This window comes from Bombina bombina, chromosome 5, assembly GCF_027579735.1.
Source record: "Bombina bombina isolate aBomBom1 chromosome 5, aBomBom1.pri, whole genome shotgun sequence".
NCBI lineage: Eukaryota > Metazoa > Chordata > Amphibia > Anura > Bombinatoridae > Bombina > Bombina bombina.
Window position 1 is genome coordinate 1063224790 of NC_069503.1, and position 20713 is coordinate 1063245502.

Sequence of the window (20713 nt, forward strand, 5' to 3'; positions counted from 1 at the left end):
AAGTAAGGACAGTAATGCCACAGATAATGATATTGCCCAAGATGATTCCTCAAATGAGGGGAGTAAACATGATACTACATCATCCCCTACTGTGTCTACACCAGTTATGCCCACACAGGAGGCCCCTAGTACATCTAGTGCGCCAATACTTATTACCATGCAACAATTAACGGCTGTAATAGATAACTCCATAGCAAATCTTTTATCCAAAATGCCTACTTATCAGAGAAAGCGCGATTGCTCTGTTTTAAACACTGAAGAGCAAGAGGACGCTGATGATAATTGTTCTGTCATACCCTCACACCAATCTGAAGGGGCCATGAGGGAGGTTTTGTCTGAGGGAGAAATTTCAGATTCAGGAAAGATTTCTCATCAAGCTGAACCTGATGTTGTGACATTTAAATTTAAATTAGAACATCTCCGCGCACTGCTTAAGGAGGTATTATCTACTCTGGATGATTGTGACAATTTGGTCATTCCAGAGAAGTTATGTAAGATGGACAAGTTCCTAGAGGTTCCGGTGCCCCCGACGCTTTTCCTATACCCAAGCGGGTGGCGGACATAGTAAATAAAGAGTGGGAAAGGCCCGGCATACCTTTTGTCCCCCCCCCTATATTTAAGAAATTATTTCCTATAGTCGACCCCAGAAAGGACTTATGGCAGACAGTCCCCAAGGTCGAGGGGGCGGTTTCTACTCTAAACAAACGCACTACTATTCCTATCGAAGATAGTTGTGCTTTCAAAGATCCTATGGATAAAAAATTAGAGGGTTTGCTTAAAAAGATTTTTATTCAGCAAGGTTACCTTCTACAACCAATTTCATGCATTGTTCCTGTCACTACGGCAGCGTGTTTCTGGTTCGAGGAACTAGAAAAGTCGCTCAATAAAGAATCTTCGTATGAGGAGGTTATGGACAGAGTTCAAGCACTTAAATTGGCTAACTCTTTTATTTTAGATGCCGCTTTGCAATTAGCTAGATTAGCGGCGAAAAATTCAGGGTTTGCTATCGTGGCGCGCAGAGCGCTTTGGCTAAAGTCTTGGTCAGCGGATGTGTCTTCCAAGACAAAATTGCTTAACATTCCTTTCAAGGGTAAAACATTATTTGGACCTGATTTGAAAGAGATTATTTCAGACATCACTGGGGGAAAGGGCCACGCCCTCCCACAGGATAGGTCTTTTAAGGCTAAAAATAAGCCTAATTTTCGTCCCTTTCGCAGAAATGGACCAGCCTCTAATTCTACATCCTCTAAGCAAGAGGGTAATACTTCACAACCCAAACCAGCCTGGAAACCAATGCAAGGCTGGAACAAGGTTAAGCAGGCCAAGAAGCCTACCACTGCTACCAAAACAGCATGAAGGGATAGCCCCCGATCCGGGACCGGATCTGGTGGGGGGCAGACTTTCTCTCTTTGCTCAGGCTTGGGCAAGAGATGTTCAGGATCCTTGGGCGCTAGAAATAGTTTCTCAAGGTTATCTCCTGGAATTCAAGGAACTACCCCCAAGGGGAAGGTTCCACAGGTCTCAATTATCTTCAAACCAAATAAAAAGACAGGCATTCTTACATTGTGTAGAAGACCTGTTAAAGATGGGAGTGATTCATCCAGTTCCAATAAGAGAACAAGGGATGGGTTTTTATTCCAACCTGTTCATAGTTCCCAAAAAAGAGGGAACATTCAGACCAATTTTGGATCTCAAGATCCTAAACAAATTTCTCAGGGTACCATCGTTCAAAATGGAAACTATTCGAACGATCCTACCTACTATCCAGGAAAATCAATTTATGACTACCGTGGATTTTAAGGATGCGTACCTACATATTCCTATCCACAAGGAACATCATCAGTTCCTAAGGTTCGCTTTTCTGGGCAAGCATTACCAGTTTGTGGCACTTCCATTCGGATTAGCCACTGCTCCAAGGATTTTCACAAAGGTACTAGGGTCCCTTCTAGCGGTTCTAAGACCAAGGGGCATTGCAGTAGTACCTTACTTGGACGACATCCTGATTCAAGCGTCGTCTCTGTCAAAAGCAAAGGCTCATACGGACATCGTCCTAGCCTTTCTCAGATCTCACGGATGGAAGGTGAACAAAGAAAAAAGTTCTCTGTCCCCGTCAACAAGAGTTCCCTTCTTGGGAACAATAATAGATTCCTAAGAAATGAGGATTTTTCTGACAGAGGTCAGAAAATCAAAAATTCTAAGCTCTTGTCAAGTACTTCATTCTGTTCTTCGTCCTTCCATAGCGCAGTGCATGGAAGTAATAGGATTGATGGTTGCAACAATGGACATAGTTCCTTTTGCACGAATTCATCTAAGACCATTACAACTGTGCATGCTCAGACAGTGGAATGGGGATTATACAGACTTGTCTCCGACGATTCAAGTAGATCAAAAGACCAGAGATTCACTCCGTTGGTGGCTGACCCTGGACAATCTGTCACAGGGAATGAGCTTCCGCAGACCAGAGTGGGTCATTGTCACGACCGACGCCAGCCTGGTGGGCTGGGGCGCGGTCTGGGAACCCCTGAAAGCTCAGGGTCTATGGTCTCGGGAAGAATCTCTTCTCCCGATAAACATTCTGGAACTGAGAGCGATATTCAATGCTCTCAAAGCTTGGCCTCAACTAGCAAAGGCCAAATTCATAAGGTTTCAATCAGACAACATGACGACTGTTGCATATATCAATCATCAGGGGGGAACAAGGAGTTCCCTGGCGATGGAAGAAGTGACCAAAATAATTCAATGGTCGGAGGATCACTCCTGCCACTTGTCTGTGATCCACATCCCAGGAGTGGAAAATTGGGAGGCGGATTTTCTGAGTCGTCAGACATTCCATCCGGGGGAGTGGGAACTCCATCCGGAAATCTTTGCCCAAATAACTCAATTATGGGGCATTCCAGACATGGATCTGATGGCGTCTCGTCAGAACTTCAAGGTTCCTTGCTACGGGTCCAGATCCAGGGATCCCAAGGCGACTCTAGTAGATGCACTAGTAGCACCTTGGACCTTCAACCTAGCTTATGTATTCCCACCGTTTCCTCTCATTCCCAGGCTGGTAGCCAGGATCAATCAGGAGAGGGCTTCGGTGATCTTGATAGCTCCTGCGTGGCCACGCAGGACTTGGTATGCAGACATGGTGAATATGTCATCGGCTCCACCATGGAAGCTACCTTTGAGACAGGACCTTCTTGTTCAAGGTCCATTCGAACATCCGAATCTGGTTTCCCTCCAGCTGACGGCTTGGAGATTGAACGCTTGATTTTATCAAAGCGTGGGTTTTCAGATTCTGTAATAGATACTCTGATTCAGGCTAGAAAGCCTGTAACTAGAAAAATTTACCGTAAAATATGGAAAAAATATATCTGTTGGTGTGAATCCAAAGGATTGCCATGGAACAAGATAAAGATTCCTAAGATTCTATCCTTTCTACAAGAAGGTTTGGAGAAAGGATTATCTGCAAGTTCTCTAAAGGGACAGATTTCTGCTTTATCTGTCTTACTACACAAACGACTGGCAGCTATGCCAGATGTTCAAGCATTTGTTCAGGCTCTGGTTAGGATCAAGCCTGTTTACAGACCTTTGACTCCTCCCTGGAGTTTAAATCTAGTTCTTTCAGTTCTTCAAGGGGTTCCGTTTGAACCCTTACATTCCGTAGATATTAAGTTACTATCTTGGAAAGTTTTGTTTTTGGTTGCAATCTCTTCTGCTAGAAGAGTTTCAGAGTTATCTGCTCTGCAGTGTTCTCCTCCTTATCTGGTGTTCCATGCAGATAAGGTGGTTTTGCGTACTAAGCCTGGTTTTCTTCCTAAAGTTGTTTCTAACAAAAATATTAACCAGGAGATAGTTGTACCTTCTTTGTGTCCGAATCCAGTTTCAAAGAAGGAGCGTTTGTTACACAATTTGGACGTTGTCCGTGCTCTAAAATTCTATTTAGAGGCTACTAAAGATTTCAGACAAACATCATCCTTGTTTGTTGTTTATTCTGGTAAAAGGAGAGGTCAATAAGCGACTTCTACCTCTCTTTCCTTTTGGCTTAAAAACATTATCCGTTTGGCTTATGAGACTGCCGGACGGCAGCCTCCTGAACGAATCACAGCTCACTCCACTAGGGCTGTGGCTTCCACATGGGCCTTCAAGAACGAGGCTTCTGTTGACCAGATATGTAAGGCAGCGACTTGGTCTTCACTGCACACTTTTGCCAAATTTTACAAATTTGATACTTTTGCTTCTTCGGAGGCTTTTTTTGGGAGAAAGGTTTTGCAAGCTGTGGTGCCTTCCGTTTAGGTGACCTGATTTGCTCCCTCCCTTCATCCGTGTCCTAAAGCTTTGGTATTGGTTCCCACAAGTAAGGATGACGCCGTGGACCGGACACACCAATGTTGGAGAAAACAGAATTTATGCTTACCTGATAAATTACTTTCTCCAACGGTGTGTCCGGTCCACGGCCCGCCCTGGTTTTTTTAATCAGGTCTGATGAATTATTTTCTCTAACTACAGTCACCACGGTATCATATGATTTCTCCTATATATATTTCCTCCTGTCCGTCGGTCGAATGACTGGGGTGGGCGGAGCCTAGGAGGGATCATGTGACCAGCTTTGCTGGGACTCTTTGCCATTTCCTGTTGGGGAAGAGAATATCCCACAAGTAAGGATGACGCCGTGGACCGGACACACCGTTGGAGAAAGTAATTTATCAGGTAAGCATAAATTCTGTTTTTTTTTTTCTCTTTGTCCACACTCATATTGTCATTGCTAGGTAGTTTTAGAATGTTTCACAAACTTATTTTCAATATATGGAACCCGAAATATAAAATTAAACACATAGTTCGAAACAGTAACCTCAACATCCTATCATAACTTTTCAGCGCAAACACATACAAGTACAATATATGTTTTTAAACATGCCACATGCTAACAAATAAAATCTATTTTTGAAAACATTACGATACAACTAGGTTTATAATAAGGCTAGTAGTTTAATTATGGTCCATAGGACATATAGTCAGTAACATCACTTAAACTAAAAAAGATATAACTAATACCTTCACAATAAGGGGTTAAAAAAAAAAAAAAAACAACAACAACAAATACCTACATATACCATCAGTATAGACACCAATTGCAGGCACAATGTGATTATGTTTTTTGAAGTTTTACATATCTGTATAATGCTATAACATTATAATGCATAATTTACCAATTCTGGTTATCCATCTTAACATCTATTCATATATCAACAAAATGTATAAAACTGAAAGAAGCTGAAAAACATACTAGTTGTTTAATGACAAATTACCTAAATGCCAACTTCCAAAATGGAGGATGGAACTACAAACCTGGCAGAAACTCATCAATGGATTGTTTAAAACGACTCTTGGACATGCGCACAAACATTCCTTGACAAAGCATACCTGCGAAACGTACGTCGGAACTGAACTGTTCTATATTGAGTTTGATCACGTCTCTACACTAGCCAGGACACCTGGGGGCTTAGCGCTACTGTCTTGCTACTAAAGAGGTTTTGGTTTCGGCGGTCACACTCCTGCTGATCTATTTACTTCTTTGCAAGTTTGGCGATTTGAAGCATTTATTACAGCATATCTGCTTTTGTACCCTTACATTGTGGTGTTATCAAGGCTTATGTGACGCTTTTATATATTTTAAAATAAATTTGTATCCAAGTTTTGCCTAGTGTACTGTTTTCCCATCAGTATAAAGTGGGAGTGCGCATATCCTTGAGCTTAGTAGAAAGCTCCAACAAATGTGAGTAGTCATTTGTTACAAAACTACTTCCTCAAAGTGCCATTACAGATTCACACTATGTTGCAATTTTCTGTTTCCTTTTTTATGGGATCTCACTGAGGAATGCTAACAAGCTGAAAAACTCATCCAGAGGACACAGACATATCCTTTATTCAGAACTTTATTTGGTTTTCCTTTTATGATTTTTGTTATCACATTTATTTCACAAAAAAAATGGTTAAATCTGATTCTGTTACCCAGAACTAAATAAAGAATAATACTAGCGATGCACCGAAATTTGGGCCGCCGAAAATGTGCAATTCCAATTTCGGCCCAAAGGGGACCAAAATGGGTAAAAATGTTCAGCCCTCCCCTGTTCTATTGAGTTACATGTCTATCCTTAGCATAAGGTGAGCAGCACAGCACTGGCATGATACACAGAGCACACACATAATTACCATGTCATGATGATATTTATAAACACTTGATATTATCAGACACAGCCCTAAGCACACACAGTGAATATGTATAAGCCTTATATACAGTGCTCATACATCAGCCTCTTGTGCGTAGACATTCTATTCGCCTGAGGCAAATATGCGTGCACTATATATGCATAAGCCCCAAGCTCTCACACAGTCGGTAGCACCCACCAGACAGTGTATACAAAAAAGCACAGTAACTTTCTATAACCACCTTTCACGTAAGGTCGTAGCCAAGTCCGGTGGTCCTGGTGATAGGTGACAGGCAGACTCCATTTGGGGCTCCGGACATATAATCTGACGGGTCAGTGTGAGACCCGAACCAGGAACTAGGCGGAGATACGATGAGAGACGATCAACCAAAAACAAAACACATGTCCACCTCGTATTGTTGTCTGGCTATAACCACGCTCTCCCTTGTAGAGCTCCACCAGTTTCACTGCAGATAACACCCTACGGTACAAGTGACCACGCCCATTTGTTGGAGCTTTCCCGCCTACAAGCTCTCTCAGCTACACACACACTGTAGTTAAAAAAGAAAAATAATTTGGTTTTGTTTCGGTTTTCGGTCAGGGGCATCATGAATTTTCTGTATCGGTTTCGGTCCAGAATTTTCATTTTGGTGCATCCCTACTACTAACCTGTCACACTTGAAGGGCCGTGTTCCTGTTCCACGGCGTTGATTCCGGAAAGATCGTTTCATTTATATATATATATATTTGATTGTGACCGAATGTGGCCTCTGCAACTTCCTCTTTCTCTACTTGTGTTCGGAGGAGACGAAAGCTGTTCTTGTAAACTGGGTCATAGGAGGTGGTGAGTGCCCTGGCCATTGGGATATAAAGGTGCCATTTATTTTTTATCAAGTCCGCAATAAAGGCGCAAGCTATGGGAGGACTCTGATATGTTAGAGGATACTCCCTCTTTATCTAAACCCATTAACTGTGTATATTGTGTGGAGGTTCCAGTCAAGCCGCCTATGCAACTCTGTTCCATATGCTTTGACAATATTGCTATTTCCAAAAAGAATAGGGTATTTAGTACGACTGAGCCGTCCACCTCTGAGGGTTCTCCACCCCGCAAGGGGGGGTTTCCTGCAATCATCTCCGATTACACAAGCAGTTCCCCAGGGCATTACTAATTCTCCTGCGGGGGGCCCTTTGGCCTCCAGACTTCGCTGATCAATTACAGACGGCAGTTTCTGCTGCCATTAATGCGATGCCTCATCCTACTAAGCGGAAGGTACAGCACAGCTATCCGTCCCAGGGGTCGTCGACTCCGTTGGATGTCTGACAGATTATCCGCTGAGAAGGACAACTCTGACTTATTGGAAGATGTCGCTTCTGGGTCTGAATTGGTTATGTCTAGGCCTCCGTCTGCGGAGGAACCTGATTTTAAATTTAAGATGAACCTTTTGTGCTTTCTGCTGAAAGAGGAAGAACCTTCGATCCCTAAACTGGATAGGGTTTATGAGGACAGGGTTGTACCCCAGGCCTTCCCGGTTCCAGTCAAAATGGCTAACATTATTAAGAATGAATTGGGGAAACTTGGCTCGCCCTTTTCCCCCTCTAATTCTTTTAAAAAGATTTTTCTCTGTCCCTGACGCGCAGCTTGAACTGTGGGGAACCGTCCCTAAGGTGGATGGTGCTATCTCCATGCTTGCTCAGAGAACGACTATTACGCTAGAGGATAGCTCCTCTTTCAAGGAACCCATGGATAAAAAGATGGAGTCCATGTTGCGGAAGATGTTCCAACTTACGGGGTTTGTTTTTCAACCAGCGGCGACGTTCGCTGCGGTGGCTGATGCGGCTACCTACTGGTGTGACGATCTATCAGCAATGGTCGAGGTGGAGACTCGTCTCAATGAGATTTTAGAACGAATCAAGGCCTTAAGAGTGGCTAATTCATTCATTTGTGATGCTAACATGCAGATTATTCGCCTGAAAGCTAAGACATCAGGGTTTTCTGTTTTAGCCCGCAGGGCTCTGTGGCTTAAGTCGTGGTCTGCTGACATGACTTCTAAGTCTCGTTTCCTTTCCCTCCCATTCAAGGGGAAAGTTTTGTTTGGCCCGGGCCTGGATTCTATTATATCTACAGTCATGGGTGGCAAGGGTGCCTTCTTGCCTCAAGATAAGAAGGCTAAGCCTAAGGGTTCTACCTTTTGTCCCTTTCGTGAGGACAAGTCTTAGCGCCAGCAGCCTGCCGCGAAGCCAAAGCAGTCCAAGGGATCTTGGAAGCCAGCTAACTCATGGAACAAGTCCAAGCAGAACAAGAAGACCGCCAAATCAAAGTCGGCATGAAGGGGCGGCCCCCGGTCCATCCTTGGACCATTTTGGGGGCAGACTATCTCTGTTTGCGGAGGCTTGGAGAAGAGACGTTATAGACCCTTGGGTTCTGCAGGTCGTTTCCCAGGACTACAGGATAGGTTTCAAGTCTTATCTGCCTAGAGGCAGATTCCACCATTCAAACATATCTTCAAGATCAGAAATGTGAGAGATCTCTCATCTCTTGGGGTAATTGTCCCAGTCCCTCTGGCAGATGGATGTCTGGGGTATTATTCAAACCTTTTCGTGGTCCCAAACAGGAGGGCATGTTCCATCCAATTCTGGACATAAAGGCCCTAAACAAATTTTTGTCAGTCCCATCGTTCAAGATGGAGATGATCAGGTCAATTTTGCCCCTGGTTCAAGAAGGGCAATTCATGATGACTGTAGAGATGGACGCTTTCCTTCATGTTCCAATCCACAAGGATCACTTCAGGTTTCTAAGGTTCGCCTTCCTGGACCAGCACTTTCAGTTTGTGGCCCTTCCGTTTGGTCTGGCGACTGCCCTAAGAGTCTTCACAAAGGTTCTGGGAGCTCTTCTCGCAGTAGCGAGAGCCAGAGGAATTGCAGTGGCTCCTTATCTTGACGATATCCTGGTTCAGGCTTCGTCCAACAGTCTTGCGGAGGATCATTAAAGAGCTCTTCTCCTTCGGTCCCACGGGTGGAAGATAAACAAAGGAAAGAGTTCATTGGTCCCCAGCAACAGGGTGGAATTTCTGGGTACGATAATAGATTCTTCAGTAATAAAGATATTCTTGACAGACCAGAGACGTTGCAAGCTTGCGTCCAACTGTCTAGCTCTCCAAGCATCTTCCAGGACATCTGTAGGCAGGTGTATGGAGGTGATCGGGCTCATGGTATCCAGCATAGATGTCATTCCGTTCGCCAGGTTCCTTCTCAGACCTCTTCAGCTGTGCATGTTGAGACATTGGAACGGCGATCATTCAGATCTGTCCCAACAGATATCTCTAAACAATCGGTGAGGGAGTCCCTATCTTGGTGGACCCGACCAGGGCAGTTGTCTTAGGGGACATCTTTTTTGAGATCATCCTGGGAGATTGTGACCACGGATGCAGTCTATCAGGATTGGGAGCTGTTTGGGGTGCCAGAATGGCACAGGGCAGATGGACTCAAGAAGAATCGAGTCTACCAATAAATATTTTGGAACTTTGAGCGATATTCCGGGCTCTTAAGGCTTGGCGCCTTCTGGGGTCGTCTCGATTTATCAGATTCCAGTCGGACAACATTACCTCTGTGGCTTACATAAACTATCATGGGGGCGAGAAGCTCTCTAGCCATGAGGGAAGTATATCAAATTCTGGAGTGGGCGGAGACTCACAATTGTTCGCTCTCAGCGATCCACATTCCGGGTGTGGACAACTGGGAAGCAGATTTTCTGAGCAGACAGACGTTTCATCCAGGGAAATGGTCCTTCATCCCGAAATGTTCGCAGAAATCTGCAGCAGATGGGGGATGACGGAGATAGATCTCATGGCGTCCAGACTCGATTGCAAGCAACCCAGATATGGGTCGCGATCCAGGAATCCATAGGCTGAACTGATAGATGCCTTGGCGGTACCCTGGGACTTAAACCTAAGTTACATATTTCACTGTTAACTCTTCTACCTCGGGTAGTGGCCTGCATCAAGCAGGAGCAAGCTTTGGCTATTCTGATTGCTCCGTTGTGACCGCGGAGGATGTGGTTTGAGGATCTAGTGGCGGTCGTCATCTTCGCCATGGAAGTTACCTTGTCGCAGGGATCTGCTGGTTCAAGGTCCATTTCTACATCAAAATCTAGATTCTCTAAAGCTGACTGCGTGGAGATTGAACGACTAGTCTTAGCCAAGAGAGGATTTTCGGATAAAGTGATTGACACTCTCATTCACTCAAGGAGTGGAGGACCTACTTCTCCTGGTGTGAGGAACAAGGGTATCCCTGGCATAAGGTCAGGGTATCCAGGATCTTGGCTTTTCTCCAGGATGGTCTGAATAAAGGTCTTGCCGCCAGTTTCTTAAGGGGACAGATTTCGACTTTATCCGTACTGTTGCATAGGAAGCTTGCGGAGCTTCCTGACATTCAGTCCTTTGTTCAGGCTCTGGTTGGAATCAGACCTGTCTTCAGGAATCTGGCTCCTCCTTGGAGCTTAAACTTGGTTCTTAAGGTTTTGCAGAGGGCTCCGTTTGAGCCTATGCATGCTCTTGATATTAAGGTTCTTTCATGGAAAGTACTGTTACTACTGGCTATTGCATCGGCATGCAGAGTCTCTGAGATGGCGGCCTTGCAGTGTGAGCCTCCCTACTTAGTTTTCCACGCCAATAAGGCGGTTCTTCGCACTGGATTGGGATTTTTTACCAAGGTAGTGTCGAGTAGGAACATCAATCTGGAAATAGTGGTTCCTTCTTTGTGTCCTTACCCGTCTTCTTCGAAAGAGAGGTTGCTTCATAATTTGGATGTGGTTCGGGCATTGAAGTTTCATCTTCATGCCACGAAAGAGTTTAGACAGACTTTGTCTTTATTTGTTGTGTATTCGGGGAAACGCAGGGGTCAAAGGGCATCTGCTACTCCTCTATCATTTTGGTTGAGGAGTATGATCCATCTGGCATATGAGACAGCGGGTCACAAGGCTCCTCAGAGGATTACAGCTCATTTGACTAGAGCTGTGGCCTCTTTAAGAATGAGGCCTCTATGGAGCAGATTTGTAAGGCGACCACTTGGTCTTCCTTACATACTTTTGCAAAATTTTATACATTTGACGATTTCGCTTCGGCGGAAGCTGCTTTTGGGAGAAAGGTTTTGCAGGCTGTGGTGCCCTCAGTATACGGTCCGCCTCCTTTTACCCTCCCGTTTTTTTCATTCGGTGTCCTCTAGAGCTTGGGTATTTGTTCCCACAAGTAATGAATGAAGCAGTGGACTCTCCTCCCATTAAGATGGAAAACATAAATTATGCTTACCTGATAATTTAATTTCCATCGATGGGAGGAGAGTCCACTGCACCCGTCCGTTTCTCCGGTATATATTAATCTTCTGGCACCATTTATACCCTGATATTTCTCCTACTGTTCCTTGTTCCCTTGGCAGAATGACTGGGGGATGAGGGAAGTGGGGGAGGTATTTCAGCCTTTGGCTGGGGTGTCTTTGCCTCCTCCTGGTGGCCAGATTCTTAATTCCCACAAGTAATGAATGAAGCAATGGACTCTCCTCCCATCGATGGAAATGAAATTATCAGGTAAGCATAATTTATGTTTTTGTTACTAGACACAATCTTTTGATGTATACTTAATAAATATGTATATGAATAATCTTGCTAATGTAGTATAGAAATGATTGACTACTGAGTTATGCTTTTATATTCTGCTATAATGTATTATGCTGAATATAAAATATTATTATTTCTTTCATGTAAATGGCAAGAGTCCATGAGCTAGTGACGTATGGGATATACATTCCTACCAAGAGGGGGCAAAGTTTCCCAAACCTCAAAATGCCTATAAATACACCTCCCACCACACTCACACCTTAGTTTTACAAACTTTGCCTCCTATTGAGGTGGTGAAGTAAGTTTGTGCTGGATTTCTTCTATGATAAGCGCTTCTAAGCATTTTGAAGCCCAATTCCTCTCAGAGTGCAGTGTTTGTCAGAGAGATGTGAAGTGAGTATCGCCTGTTAATTTTGATGGTTTCACTCATGGGAAATCTTTTCAAGGGTTCTCTGTTATCGGTCGTAGGGATTCATCTCCTACCTCCCTTTTCAGATCGACGATATACTCTTATACCATTACCTCTGCTGATAGTTTTCAGTACTAGTTTGGCTGTCTGCTAAATGTGGATGGGTGTCTTTCGGGTAAGTATGTATCATTGTTTAAAACACTCTCAGCTATGTTTGGCGCTTTATGTATTAATATAACGTTTTAAATATATGTATTTACTTATATTTGCCAAGAGTCAGGTCTATGTGTATTTCCCTTTGCAGTCTTAACAGTTTCAGTATGGGAATCATGTCTTAGGAAGTTATTTTTTTTTATCTGGGTTTAGTCTTTTTTTTCCATTTTGACTTGTTTTTCCTTATTTTCGCGGGCAAATCTAGGCTCGCGAGGGTGCAAAAATGCTGTTATTTATTGCGTCATTGTTTTGCGCAGTCGCGCTTGTTATGACACGAATTGCGTCATTTCCGGATGTTGGTTGGCGCCACAAAATGTTTACTGCTATTTGCGTTGTGCGTCATACTTGGCGCCAAATATTTTTTAGTTATTTACCCCACTTCCTTTATGCTTTTGCTCTCTTTATATTCTAGAGGGCTATGCTGTTTGCTTTCCTGCCTATTTAGCATATGCATTTTTTCCCATTCCTGAAACTGCTATATGAGGAAATTGGATATTTTGTTTAAATTTTCTTTTTTCTTTTACATTTTTGCAAAGATGTCTGTCTGACCCTGCCTCAGAAGCTACTGTAGGAACCATGCTGTCTGAACACAGTACTGCCAAAGCTAAGTGTATCTGTTGTAAGCAAGCTGAGATTATATCTCCGGGTATATTATGTAACAGTTGTCATGATAAGCGTTTGCATGGAGATAATGTTTCTATTAGTACTAGTACAGTGTCTGTTGTTCCCTCAACATCTAATGTACATGATATCCCTGTTGATATGATAAATTATATTGCTGATGCTATACAGAAGGCTATGTCTGCTATTCCACCTTCTAATAAATGTAAAAGGTCTTTTAAAACTTCTCATAAAACTGATGAAATTTGTAATGACCGGCAACATACTGAAATATCCTCCTCTGAAGAGGATCTCTTTGGCTCAGAAGATCATTGAAATTGATAAATCTTATCTTTTTAAGATTGAATATATTCGTTCTTTATGAAAAAAGTATTGGTTACTTTGGATATTGAGGAGTCTGGTCCTCTTGATAACAAATCCAGTAAACGTTTAAATTCTGCGTTTAAACCTCCTGTGAATACGCTTGAGGTTTTTCTTGTTCCAGATACGGTTTCTGATGTGATTGCTAAACAGTGGTCTAAGCCTGGTGCTTCTTAATTCTTCTTCTAGGTTCAAGAAGTTATATCCTTTACTAGTGGCTAAATTGAAGTTTTGGGAAAACGTCCCTAAGGTTGATGGGGCTATTTCTACTCTTGCCAAATATACTACTATTCATATGGATCCTTTAGATAGGAAGATTTAATCTTATCTAAGGAAAGCCTATTTACATTCTGGCTATATTCTCAGGCCTGCCATTTCTATGGCTGATGTTTCAGCTGCATCAACTTTTTGGTTGGATAGCTTAGCACATCAGGAAGCACATCCTGGTTTGTATAGCATTGTTAGTTTGCTTCAACATGCTAATCATTATATCTGTGATGCTATTTTTAATATCATCAAGATTGATGTTAAATCCATGTCTTTAGCTATTTTAGCTAGAAGAGCTTTATGGCTTAAATCAGGGTATCTAAATCTAGATTACTATCTCTCTCTTTCCAGGGTAATAATTTATTTGGTTCTCAGTTGTATTCTATTATTTACCACTATCACTGGTGGGGGGAGGGAGTTTTTTTGCCTCAAGATAAAAAAAATCTAAGGGTAAACCTAAAGCTTCTAATAGTTTTTGTTCTTTTCGTCAAAGTGGAGAACAGAAAACCACTACTTCCCCTAAGGACTCTGGTTCCAATTGGAAGCCATCTTCAAGTTGGAATATATCCAAGCCTTTTAAGAAACCAGAGCCAGCCCCCAAGACTGCATGAAGGTGCGGCCCTCATTCCAGTTCAACTGGTGGGGGGCAGATTGAAATTATTTCAAGATATTTGGGCAGATTCTGTTCAAAATCAGTGGATTCAGAGCATTGTCTCTCAAGGGTATCAAATAGGTTTCAAAATAAGACCTCCTGTGAGAAGATTCTTTCTCTCTCATGTTCCAAAATAACCTTTGAAAGCTCAGGCTTTTCTGAAATGTGTTTCAGATCTGGAGTTTTCAGGGGTAATTATACCAGTTCCACTTCAGGAACAGGGTCTGGGATTTTATTCAAATCTATTAATTGTCCCAAAGAAAATTCATTCAGACCAGTTCTGGATCTGAAGTTTTTGAATTGTTTTGTAAGGGTACCAACTTTCAAGATGGTGACTATAAGGACTATTCTGCCTTTTGTTCAGCAAGGTCATTTCATGTCCACAATAGACTTACAGGGCGCTTATCTTCACATTCCGATTCATCCAGATCACCATCGGTTTCTGAGATTCACTTTTCTAGACAAGCATTACCTATTTATCGCTCTTCCATTTGGCCTAGCAACAGCTCCAAGAATCTTTTTGAAGGTTTTCGGTGCCCTTCTATCTGTAATCAGAGAGCAGGGTATTGCAGTTTTTCCTTATTTGGATGATATCTTGGTACTGGCTCAATCTTTTCATTTAGCAGAATCTCACACGAATCAACTAGTGTTGTTTCTTCAAACACATGGTTGGAGGATCAATTTACCAAAGAGTTTCTTGATTCCTCAGACAAGGGTCAACTTTTTAGGTTTCCAGATAGATTCAGTGCCCATGACTCTTTAACAGACAAGAGACAAATGAAATTGGTTTCTGCCTGTTGAAACCTTCAGTCTCGATCATTTTCTTCAGTGGCTATGTGCATGGACGTTTTCGGTCTCATGACTGCAGCATCGGACGCGATCCCCTTTGCTCGTTTTCATATAAGACCTCTGCAGATTTGCATGCTGAATCAATGGTGCAGGGATTATACTCTGATATTACAATTGATATTCTTAAATCCCAGCATTCAAATCTCTCTGACTTGGTGGTTGGACCATCATCGGATTATTCATGGGGCCTGTTTTGTTCGTCCTTTCTGGACTATGATCTCAACAGATGCAAGTCTTACAGGTTGGGGAGCTGTCTGGGGTCTCTGACAGCAAGGTTACCAATCAATATCTTTTGAACTCTGTGCTATTTTCAGGGCTCTTCAGGCCTGGCCTCTATTAGAGAGAGAACTTTTAATTTGCTTTCAGACAGACAATGTCACAACTGGGGCTTATATCAATCATCAGGGAGGGACTCGCAGTCCTTTAGCAATGAAAGAAGTATCACAGATGCTTTCTTGGGTGGAATCCAACTCCTGTCTAATTTCTACAATTCATATCCCAGGTGTAGACAATTGGGAAGCGGATTATCTCAGCAGTCAGAATTTACGTCCGGGGGAGTGGTCTCTCCATCCAGATGTGTTTTTTCAGATTGTACAGATGTGGGGTCTTCCAGAAATAGATCTGATGTCTTCCCATCTAAACAAGAAACTTCCCAGATACCTTTGCAGGTCCAGGGATCCTCAGGCTGAGATGGTGGATGCGTTAGCAGTTTCTTGGTCTTACCAACCTGCTTATATTTTTCCACCTCTAGTTCTTCTTCCAAAGGTGATCTCCAAGATCATAATGGAACAATCGCATGTGTTTGATAGCACCAGCACGGCCTCACAGGTTTTGGTATACGGATCTTGTCTGGATGTCAAGTTGCCAACCTTGGCCACTTCCTTTAAGGCCAGACCTTCTGTCTCAAGGGCCGTTTTTCCATCAAAATGGCTAAATTTGAAGGTATGGAAATTGAACGTTTACTGCTTGGTCATAGAGGTTTCTCGGACTCGGTGATTAATACTATTTTGCAGACTCGTAAGTCTGTTTCAAGGAATATTTATTATCGTGTTTGGAAAACCTATATTTCATGGTGTTCTCATAAATTTTCTTGGCATTCTTTTAGAATTCGAGAATTTTACAGTTTCTTCAGGACGGTTTGGATAAAGGTTTGTCTGCAAGTACTTTGAAGGGACAAATCTCTGCTCTTTCGGTTTTATTTAATAAAAAGATTGCTAAAATTCCTGATATAAACTGTTTTGGTCAGGCTTTGGTCCGTATAAAGCCTGTTATTAAATCTATTTCTCCTCCATGGAGTCTTAATTTGGTTTTAAAGGTTTTGCAGGCTCCTCCTTTTGAGCCTATGCATTCTTTGGATATTAAACTACTTTCTTGGAAAGTTTTGTTCCTTTTGGCTCTCTCTTCTGCTAGAAGAGTTTCTGAATTGTCTGCTCTCTCTTGTGAGACTCCTTTTCTGATTTTCCATCAGGATAAAGCTGTTTTGCGGACTTCGTTTAAAGTTCTTCCTACGGTTGTGAATTCTGACAATTGTTGTTCCTTCCTTGTGTCCAAATCCTAAGACTTCTCTTGAGAAATTGTTACACTCTTTGGATGTGGTAAGAGCTTTGAAATACTATGTTGAGGCTACTAAGCATTTCAGGAAGACTTCTAGTCTATTTGTTGTCTTTTCTGGTTCTAGGAAAGGTCAGAAAGCCTCTGCCATTTCTTTGGCATCTTGGCTAAAGCTTTTGATTCACAAGGCTTACTTGGTGGCGGGGCAGTCTCCGCCTCAGAGAATTACGGCTCCTTCTACTAGGTTAGTTGCCACTTCTTGGGCTTTTAAGAATGAAGCTTCAGTTGATCAGATTTGCAAAGCAGCAACTTGGTCTTCTTTGCATACATTTACTAAATTTTACCATTTCAATGTATTTGCTTCTTCTGAAGCATTCTTTGGTAGAAAAGTTCTTCAGGCAGCTGTCTCAGTTTGATTCTTCTGCTTATATTTTAATTTTTTTTCGTGAAATTTATAAGAAAAACTTATTTTTTGTTTGGATTTAATTTCTCAGCGGAAATAGCTGCTTTTATTTTATCCTTCCCTTTCTAGTGACTCTTCTGTGGGCTTCCACATCTTGGGTATTTTATCCCATACGTCACTAGCTCATGGGCTCTTGCCATTTACATGAAAGAAAACATAATTTATGTAAGAACTTACCTGATAAATTGATTTCTTTCATAATGGCAAGAGTCCATGAGGTCCACCCTGTTTTTGGTGGTTATATTTTTAAGTATAAAAGCACAATATTTTTTTCCAGTTCCTCTTTTTTGTATCCTTTTTTACTCCTTTTTACACTTCACTACTTGGCTATACGTTAAACTAAGGTGTTTGTGTGGTGGGAGGTGTATTTATAGGCATATTGAGGTTTGGGAAACTGCCCCCTCTGGTAGGAATGTATATCCCATACGTCACTAGCTCATGGACTCTTGCCATTATGAAAGAAATGAATTTATTAGGTAAGCTCTTAAATAAATTATGTTTTTCAGTATTACCAATGTCAGACATTTTCAGAATAAATAAAATAAGGGAATAGGGCATTTAATATTATAGCTGTGGATTGTGGGGAAAAAAAGTTATTTTACTAATGCAACAATAGTACTACATTTTATTTTCACTGTACTACCTGCCTCCTAGCTCTAGATAATATTGACCTTTTTATGATGAGGATTAAAATATGCATAACGTAATATATTTAGTTAATACTGTGTTGGTCTCTCCCACTTCTGAGAGACTTTCATGCATTTACCACCACCTCTGTGACATTATGTTCCCTCATATTCCTTATTACCTGATTATTCTCAAATTGATCTTAATTTTTTAATGACCTATTGTTTTAGTAATTCTCTTTCTCTGAAATATGTTTGATTTGAAATGCTATGATTATATGTTAGACATATCATGGGTATTTTATGGTTGGTGTCTCTGTTGTATTGATATGTTGAAGCTTTTTCTGACATACAATAAATGCATATGTTTTCCCCTAGCACATCGGACCAGCTATTCCAGAAGTTAGCTCCATATGGTTTAAGCTGTATACTTATCATGTTTGTGGTCATGGACCTCCATCCTTGTTACTGTCAAAGGGAACCAGACTTCGCAAATTGCCAGATATTTTCCAGGTATGCAGAGTTTTTTATTTATTTTTTATTTTTTTTCCTAACTTGGAAAGTTTCAGTTAAACACAGGTGCTATGTTCTGTGATATACCTGCTGCTGTCCTTATTTGATGTTGGATGTTGATTAGATGATTCTCCCCCAAACATATATAATACACACACACTATGTGACCAAAAAGTATGTGGGCACCCCTACTAATTACCCAGTTCAAGTGTTTCAGCTACACCCATTGCAAACCGGTGCATAAAATCCAACACATAACCATTAAATCTCCATAGACAAACATTGGAAGTATAGTGGGTCGTACTGAAGAGCTCAGTGATTTAAGAAGATGCCACGTTTGCCACAAGGCAGTTTTTTAAATTCCTGTATATTAGATCTGCCCCGGTCAACTGTAAGTGCCAGTATTGTAAAGTGGAAGCATCTAAGACCACCAGTAGACCAGCAACAAAGTGGTAGACCATTCAAACTCACAACCTCAACCCCATTGAACACCTTTGGAATGAATTGAAACATTGATTGCAAGCCAGGCCTTGTCCGAAATCAGTGCCTGACCTAACAAATGCTCTTTTAGTTGTATGGGCACATATTTCCACGCACAATCTTGTGGAAAGCCTTCCCAGAAGAGTGGTGGCTGTTATAGCCTTAAAGGGGGGAGCCAACTCTATATTAATGTTTTTGGAATTGTATTTCCACCAAGCTAATATAGGTGTGATGGTCAGATGTCCTCATACTTTTGTCCATATAGTGTATATATGAATACAGTGTTGCATTTCTTATAGCTAACCAATTATGTATACAGTATTATCTAGTTATTGTACCACATGCTTCAAAGGACAATACACTTTACATGTTGTCCCCCCTCCATATAATCATTGCCATATACATTGTCTATAAAGGTGTTGTGAAATGCAGCATTTAAATACTGTTATGTTCTGTGACGAACCAAGGTTATCCAACCCTGCGCCAGTCACTTATTTGGCACAGAAAGGGTTTTCAGACCCCTTTTCTGTCACCAACAGGTCGCAATCTAGCCACACCAGGCAAGCTTGTGATTCAGTTTAGTGGGTGCAAGAGTTAATTCGCACTCCCTTAATCTGTACTAGACGTAAGAGAAATGCCCTAAACTCCCTTTGTAATGCCACCCACACTAAACCAACAATCCTATAGCTCAAATACTGCCACCACTTAAAATTTATTAAAGGGGAAATCCTAAGAAAAAACCCAGACTTTACACATTAACTCTAGAAATACAATTTAGCAGAAAATAACCTAAATTATACAGTTCTAATATTCCAGTCTCTTTCAGTAACATGGTTCAATTATTAGACAAAGGCAAAACTTAATAAAGGAATTATTTATTATGCCAAAAATATTATGCACAATGCATTATTAATAAAAAGTTGTTACAAATAAAATTACACACGCAAACAGTGTTTTAAAATAAAAAGGAGAAAAACAGAATTGAATACTTTACTAGCTTCAAGATCTGCGCCAGGGGCTGGCATGAAAATGATGGCTCCTTACTTCTGTACAGCAGCTCCCCTTGTAAGAATGACAATCTTATTGTTAAGAAATAAGATTCTTAAAACTACTTTTCAGAGATCAGGTTGCTTAACCACACCCTGGGCGGGCTAAGAAACCCCCTGTCTTTACAACCTTCAATAGACTAATTTCTTGCCTGAATTTATACAATCCATTATCATTCCTGCTAGGTAAGAAATTTCTATATTTACATATTTAGAACCTTTTAGTTTTATTGGGAGAATTGGTTTGATATCAAATATGCCATAGGTTGTCATATTTACCTTCCTTTAGGTTATAACAGTTTTAACCCACATATGTACATAATATACCAATGTCCTGTCAGTGACCTGGTCAGTTTTTGTAATGAAGGGCCTGTTTTGCATCAGGCATTCTATTGACAGCTTAAGCCATAAACTTTATCCTGTGTATCTCTGTGACTTTATGACTCAATGCATACACACTAACATTTGGTGGCTATTTAGGGGGTTCTGGCACTTCAAAGAAAATACAAACACAATTCTTCTTGAAAACAAATAACTGTTTTGAGTGCAAGCTACACAAAGTTAACTCCTTAGCAGCTGACTCCTGAGATATTTGTGACACCTCCCCCAATAAGAGACGCAAAAGGGGGTGGCTACGAGCCACTCCCGATGCGTATCAAAAGGAGCTTCCCCTTGCGGTGAGAACACCGTTGCCAGACAGATTGCACCTAGCAGTTTTGGCAGCAGGATGCCCTCCTTTTAAAAGTGACACACTAGTTGCTCTACCCAACCGATTGAATATATTGCAGGGCCCCTCCCATGCAGCCTCTAGTTTGTTCTGTCTCATGGGCGTGAGTACAAGAACATTATGGACCATCTCAC

At 41.7% G+C, this 20713-nt stretch overlaps 1 protein-coding gene across 3 annotated transcripts in view; it reads left to right on the forward strand.

Annotated features, from left to right (window-relative positions):
* Positions 1–20713, forward strand: part of FAM91A1 (family with sequence similarity 91 member A1) — a 454979-nt gene that overhangs the window by 331547 nt on the left and 102719 nt on the right. For all 3 annotated transcript variants that reach the window (XM_053715335.1, XM_053715336.1, XM_053715337.1), the window contains one exon: positions 18192–18326. In XM_053715335.1, the coding sequence (XP_053571310.1) occupies positions 18192–18326 (135 nt within the window). The remainder of the gene's footprint in view (positions 1–18191; positions 18327–20713) is intronic.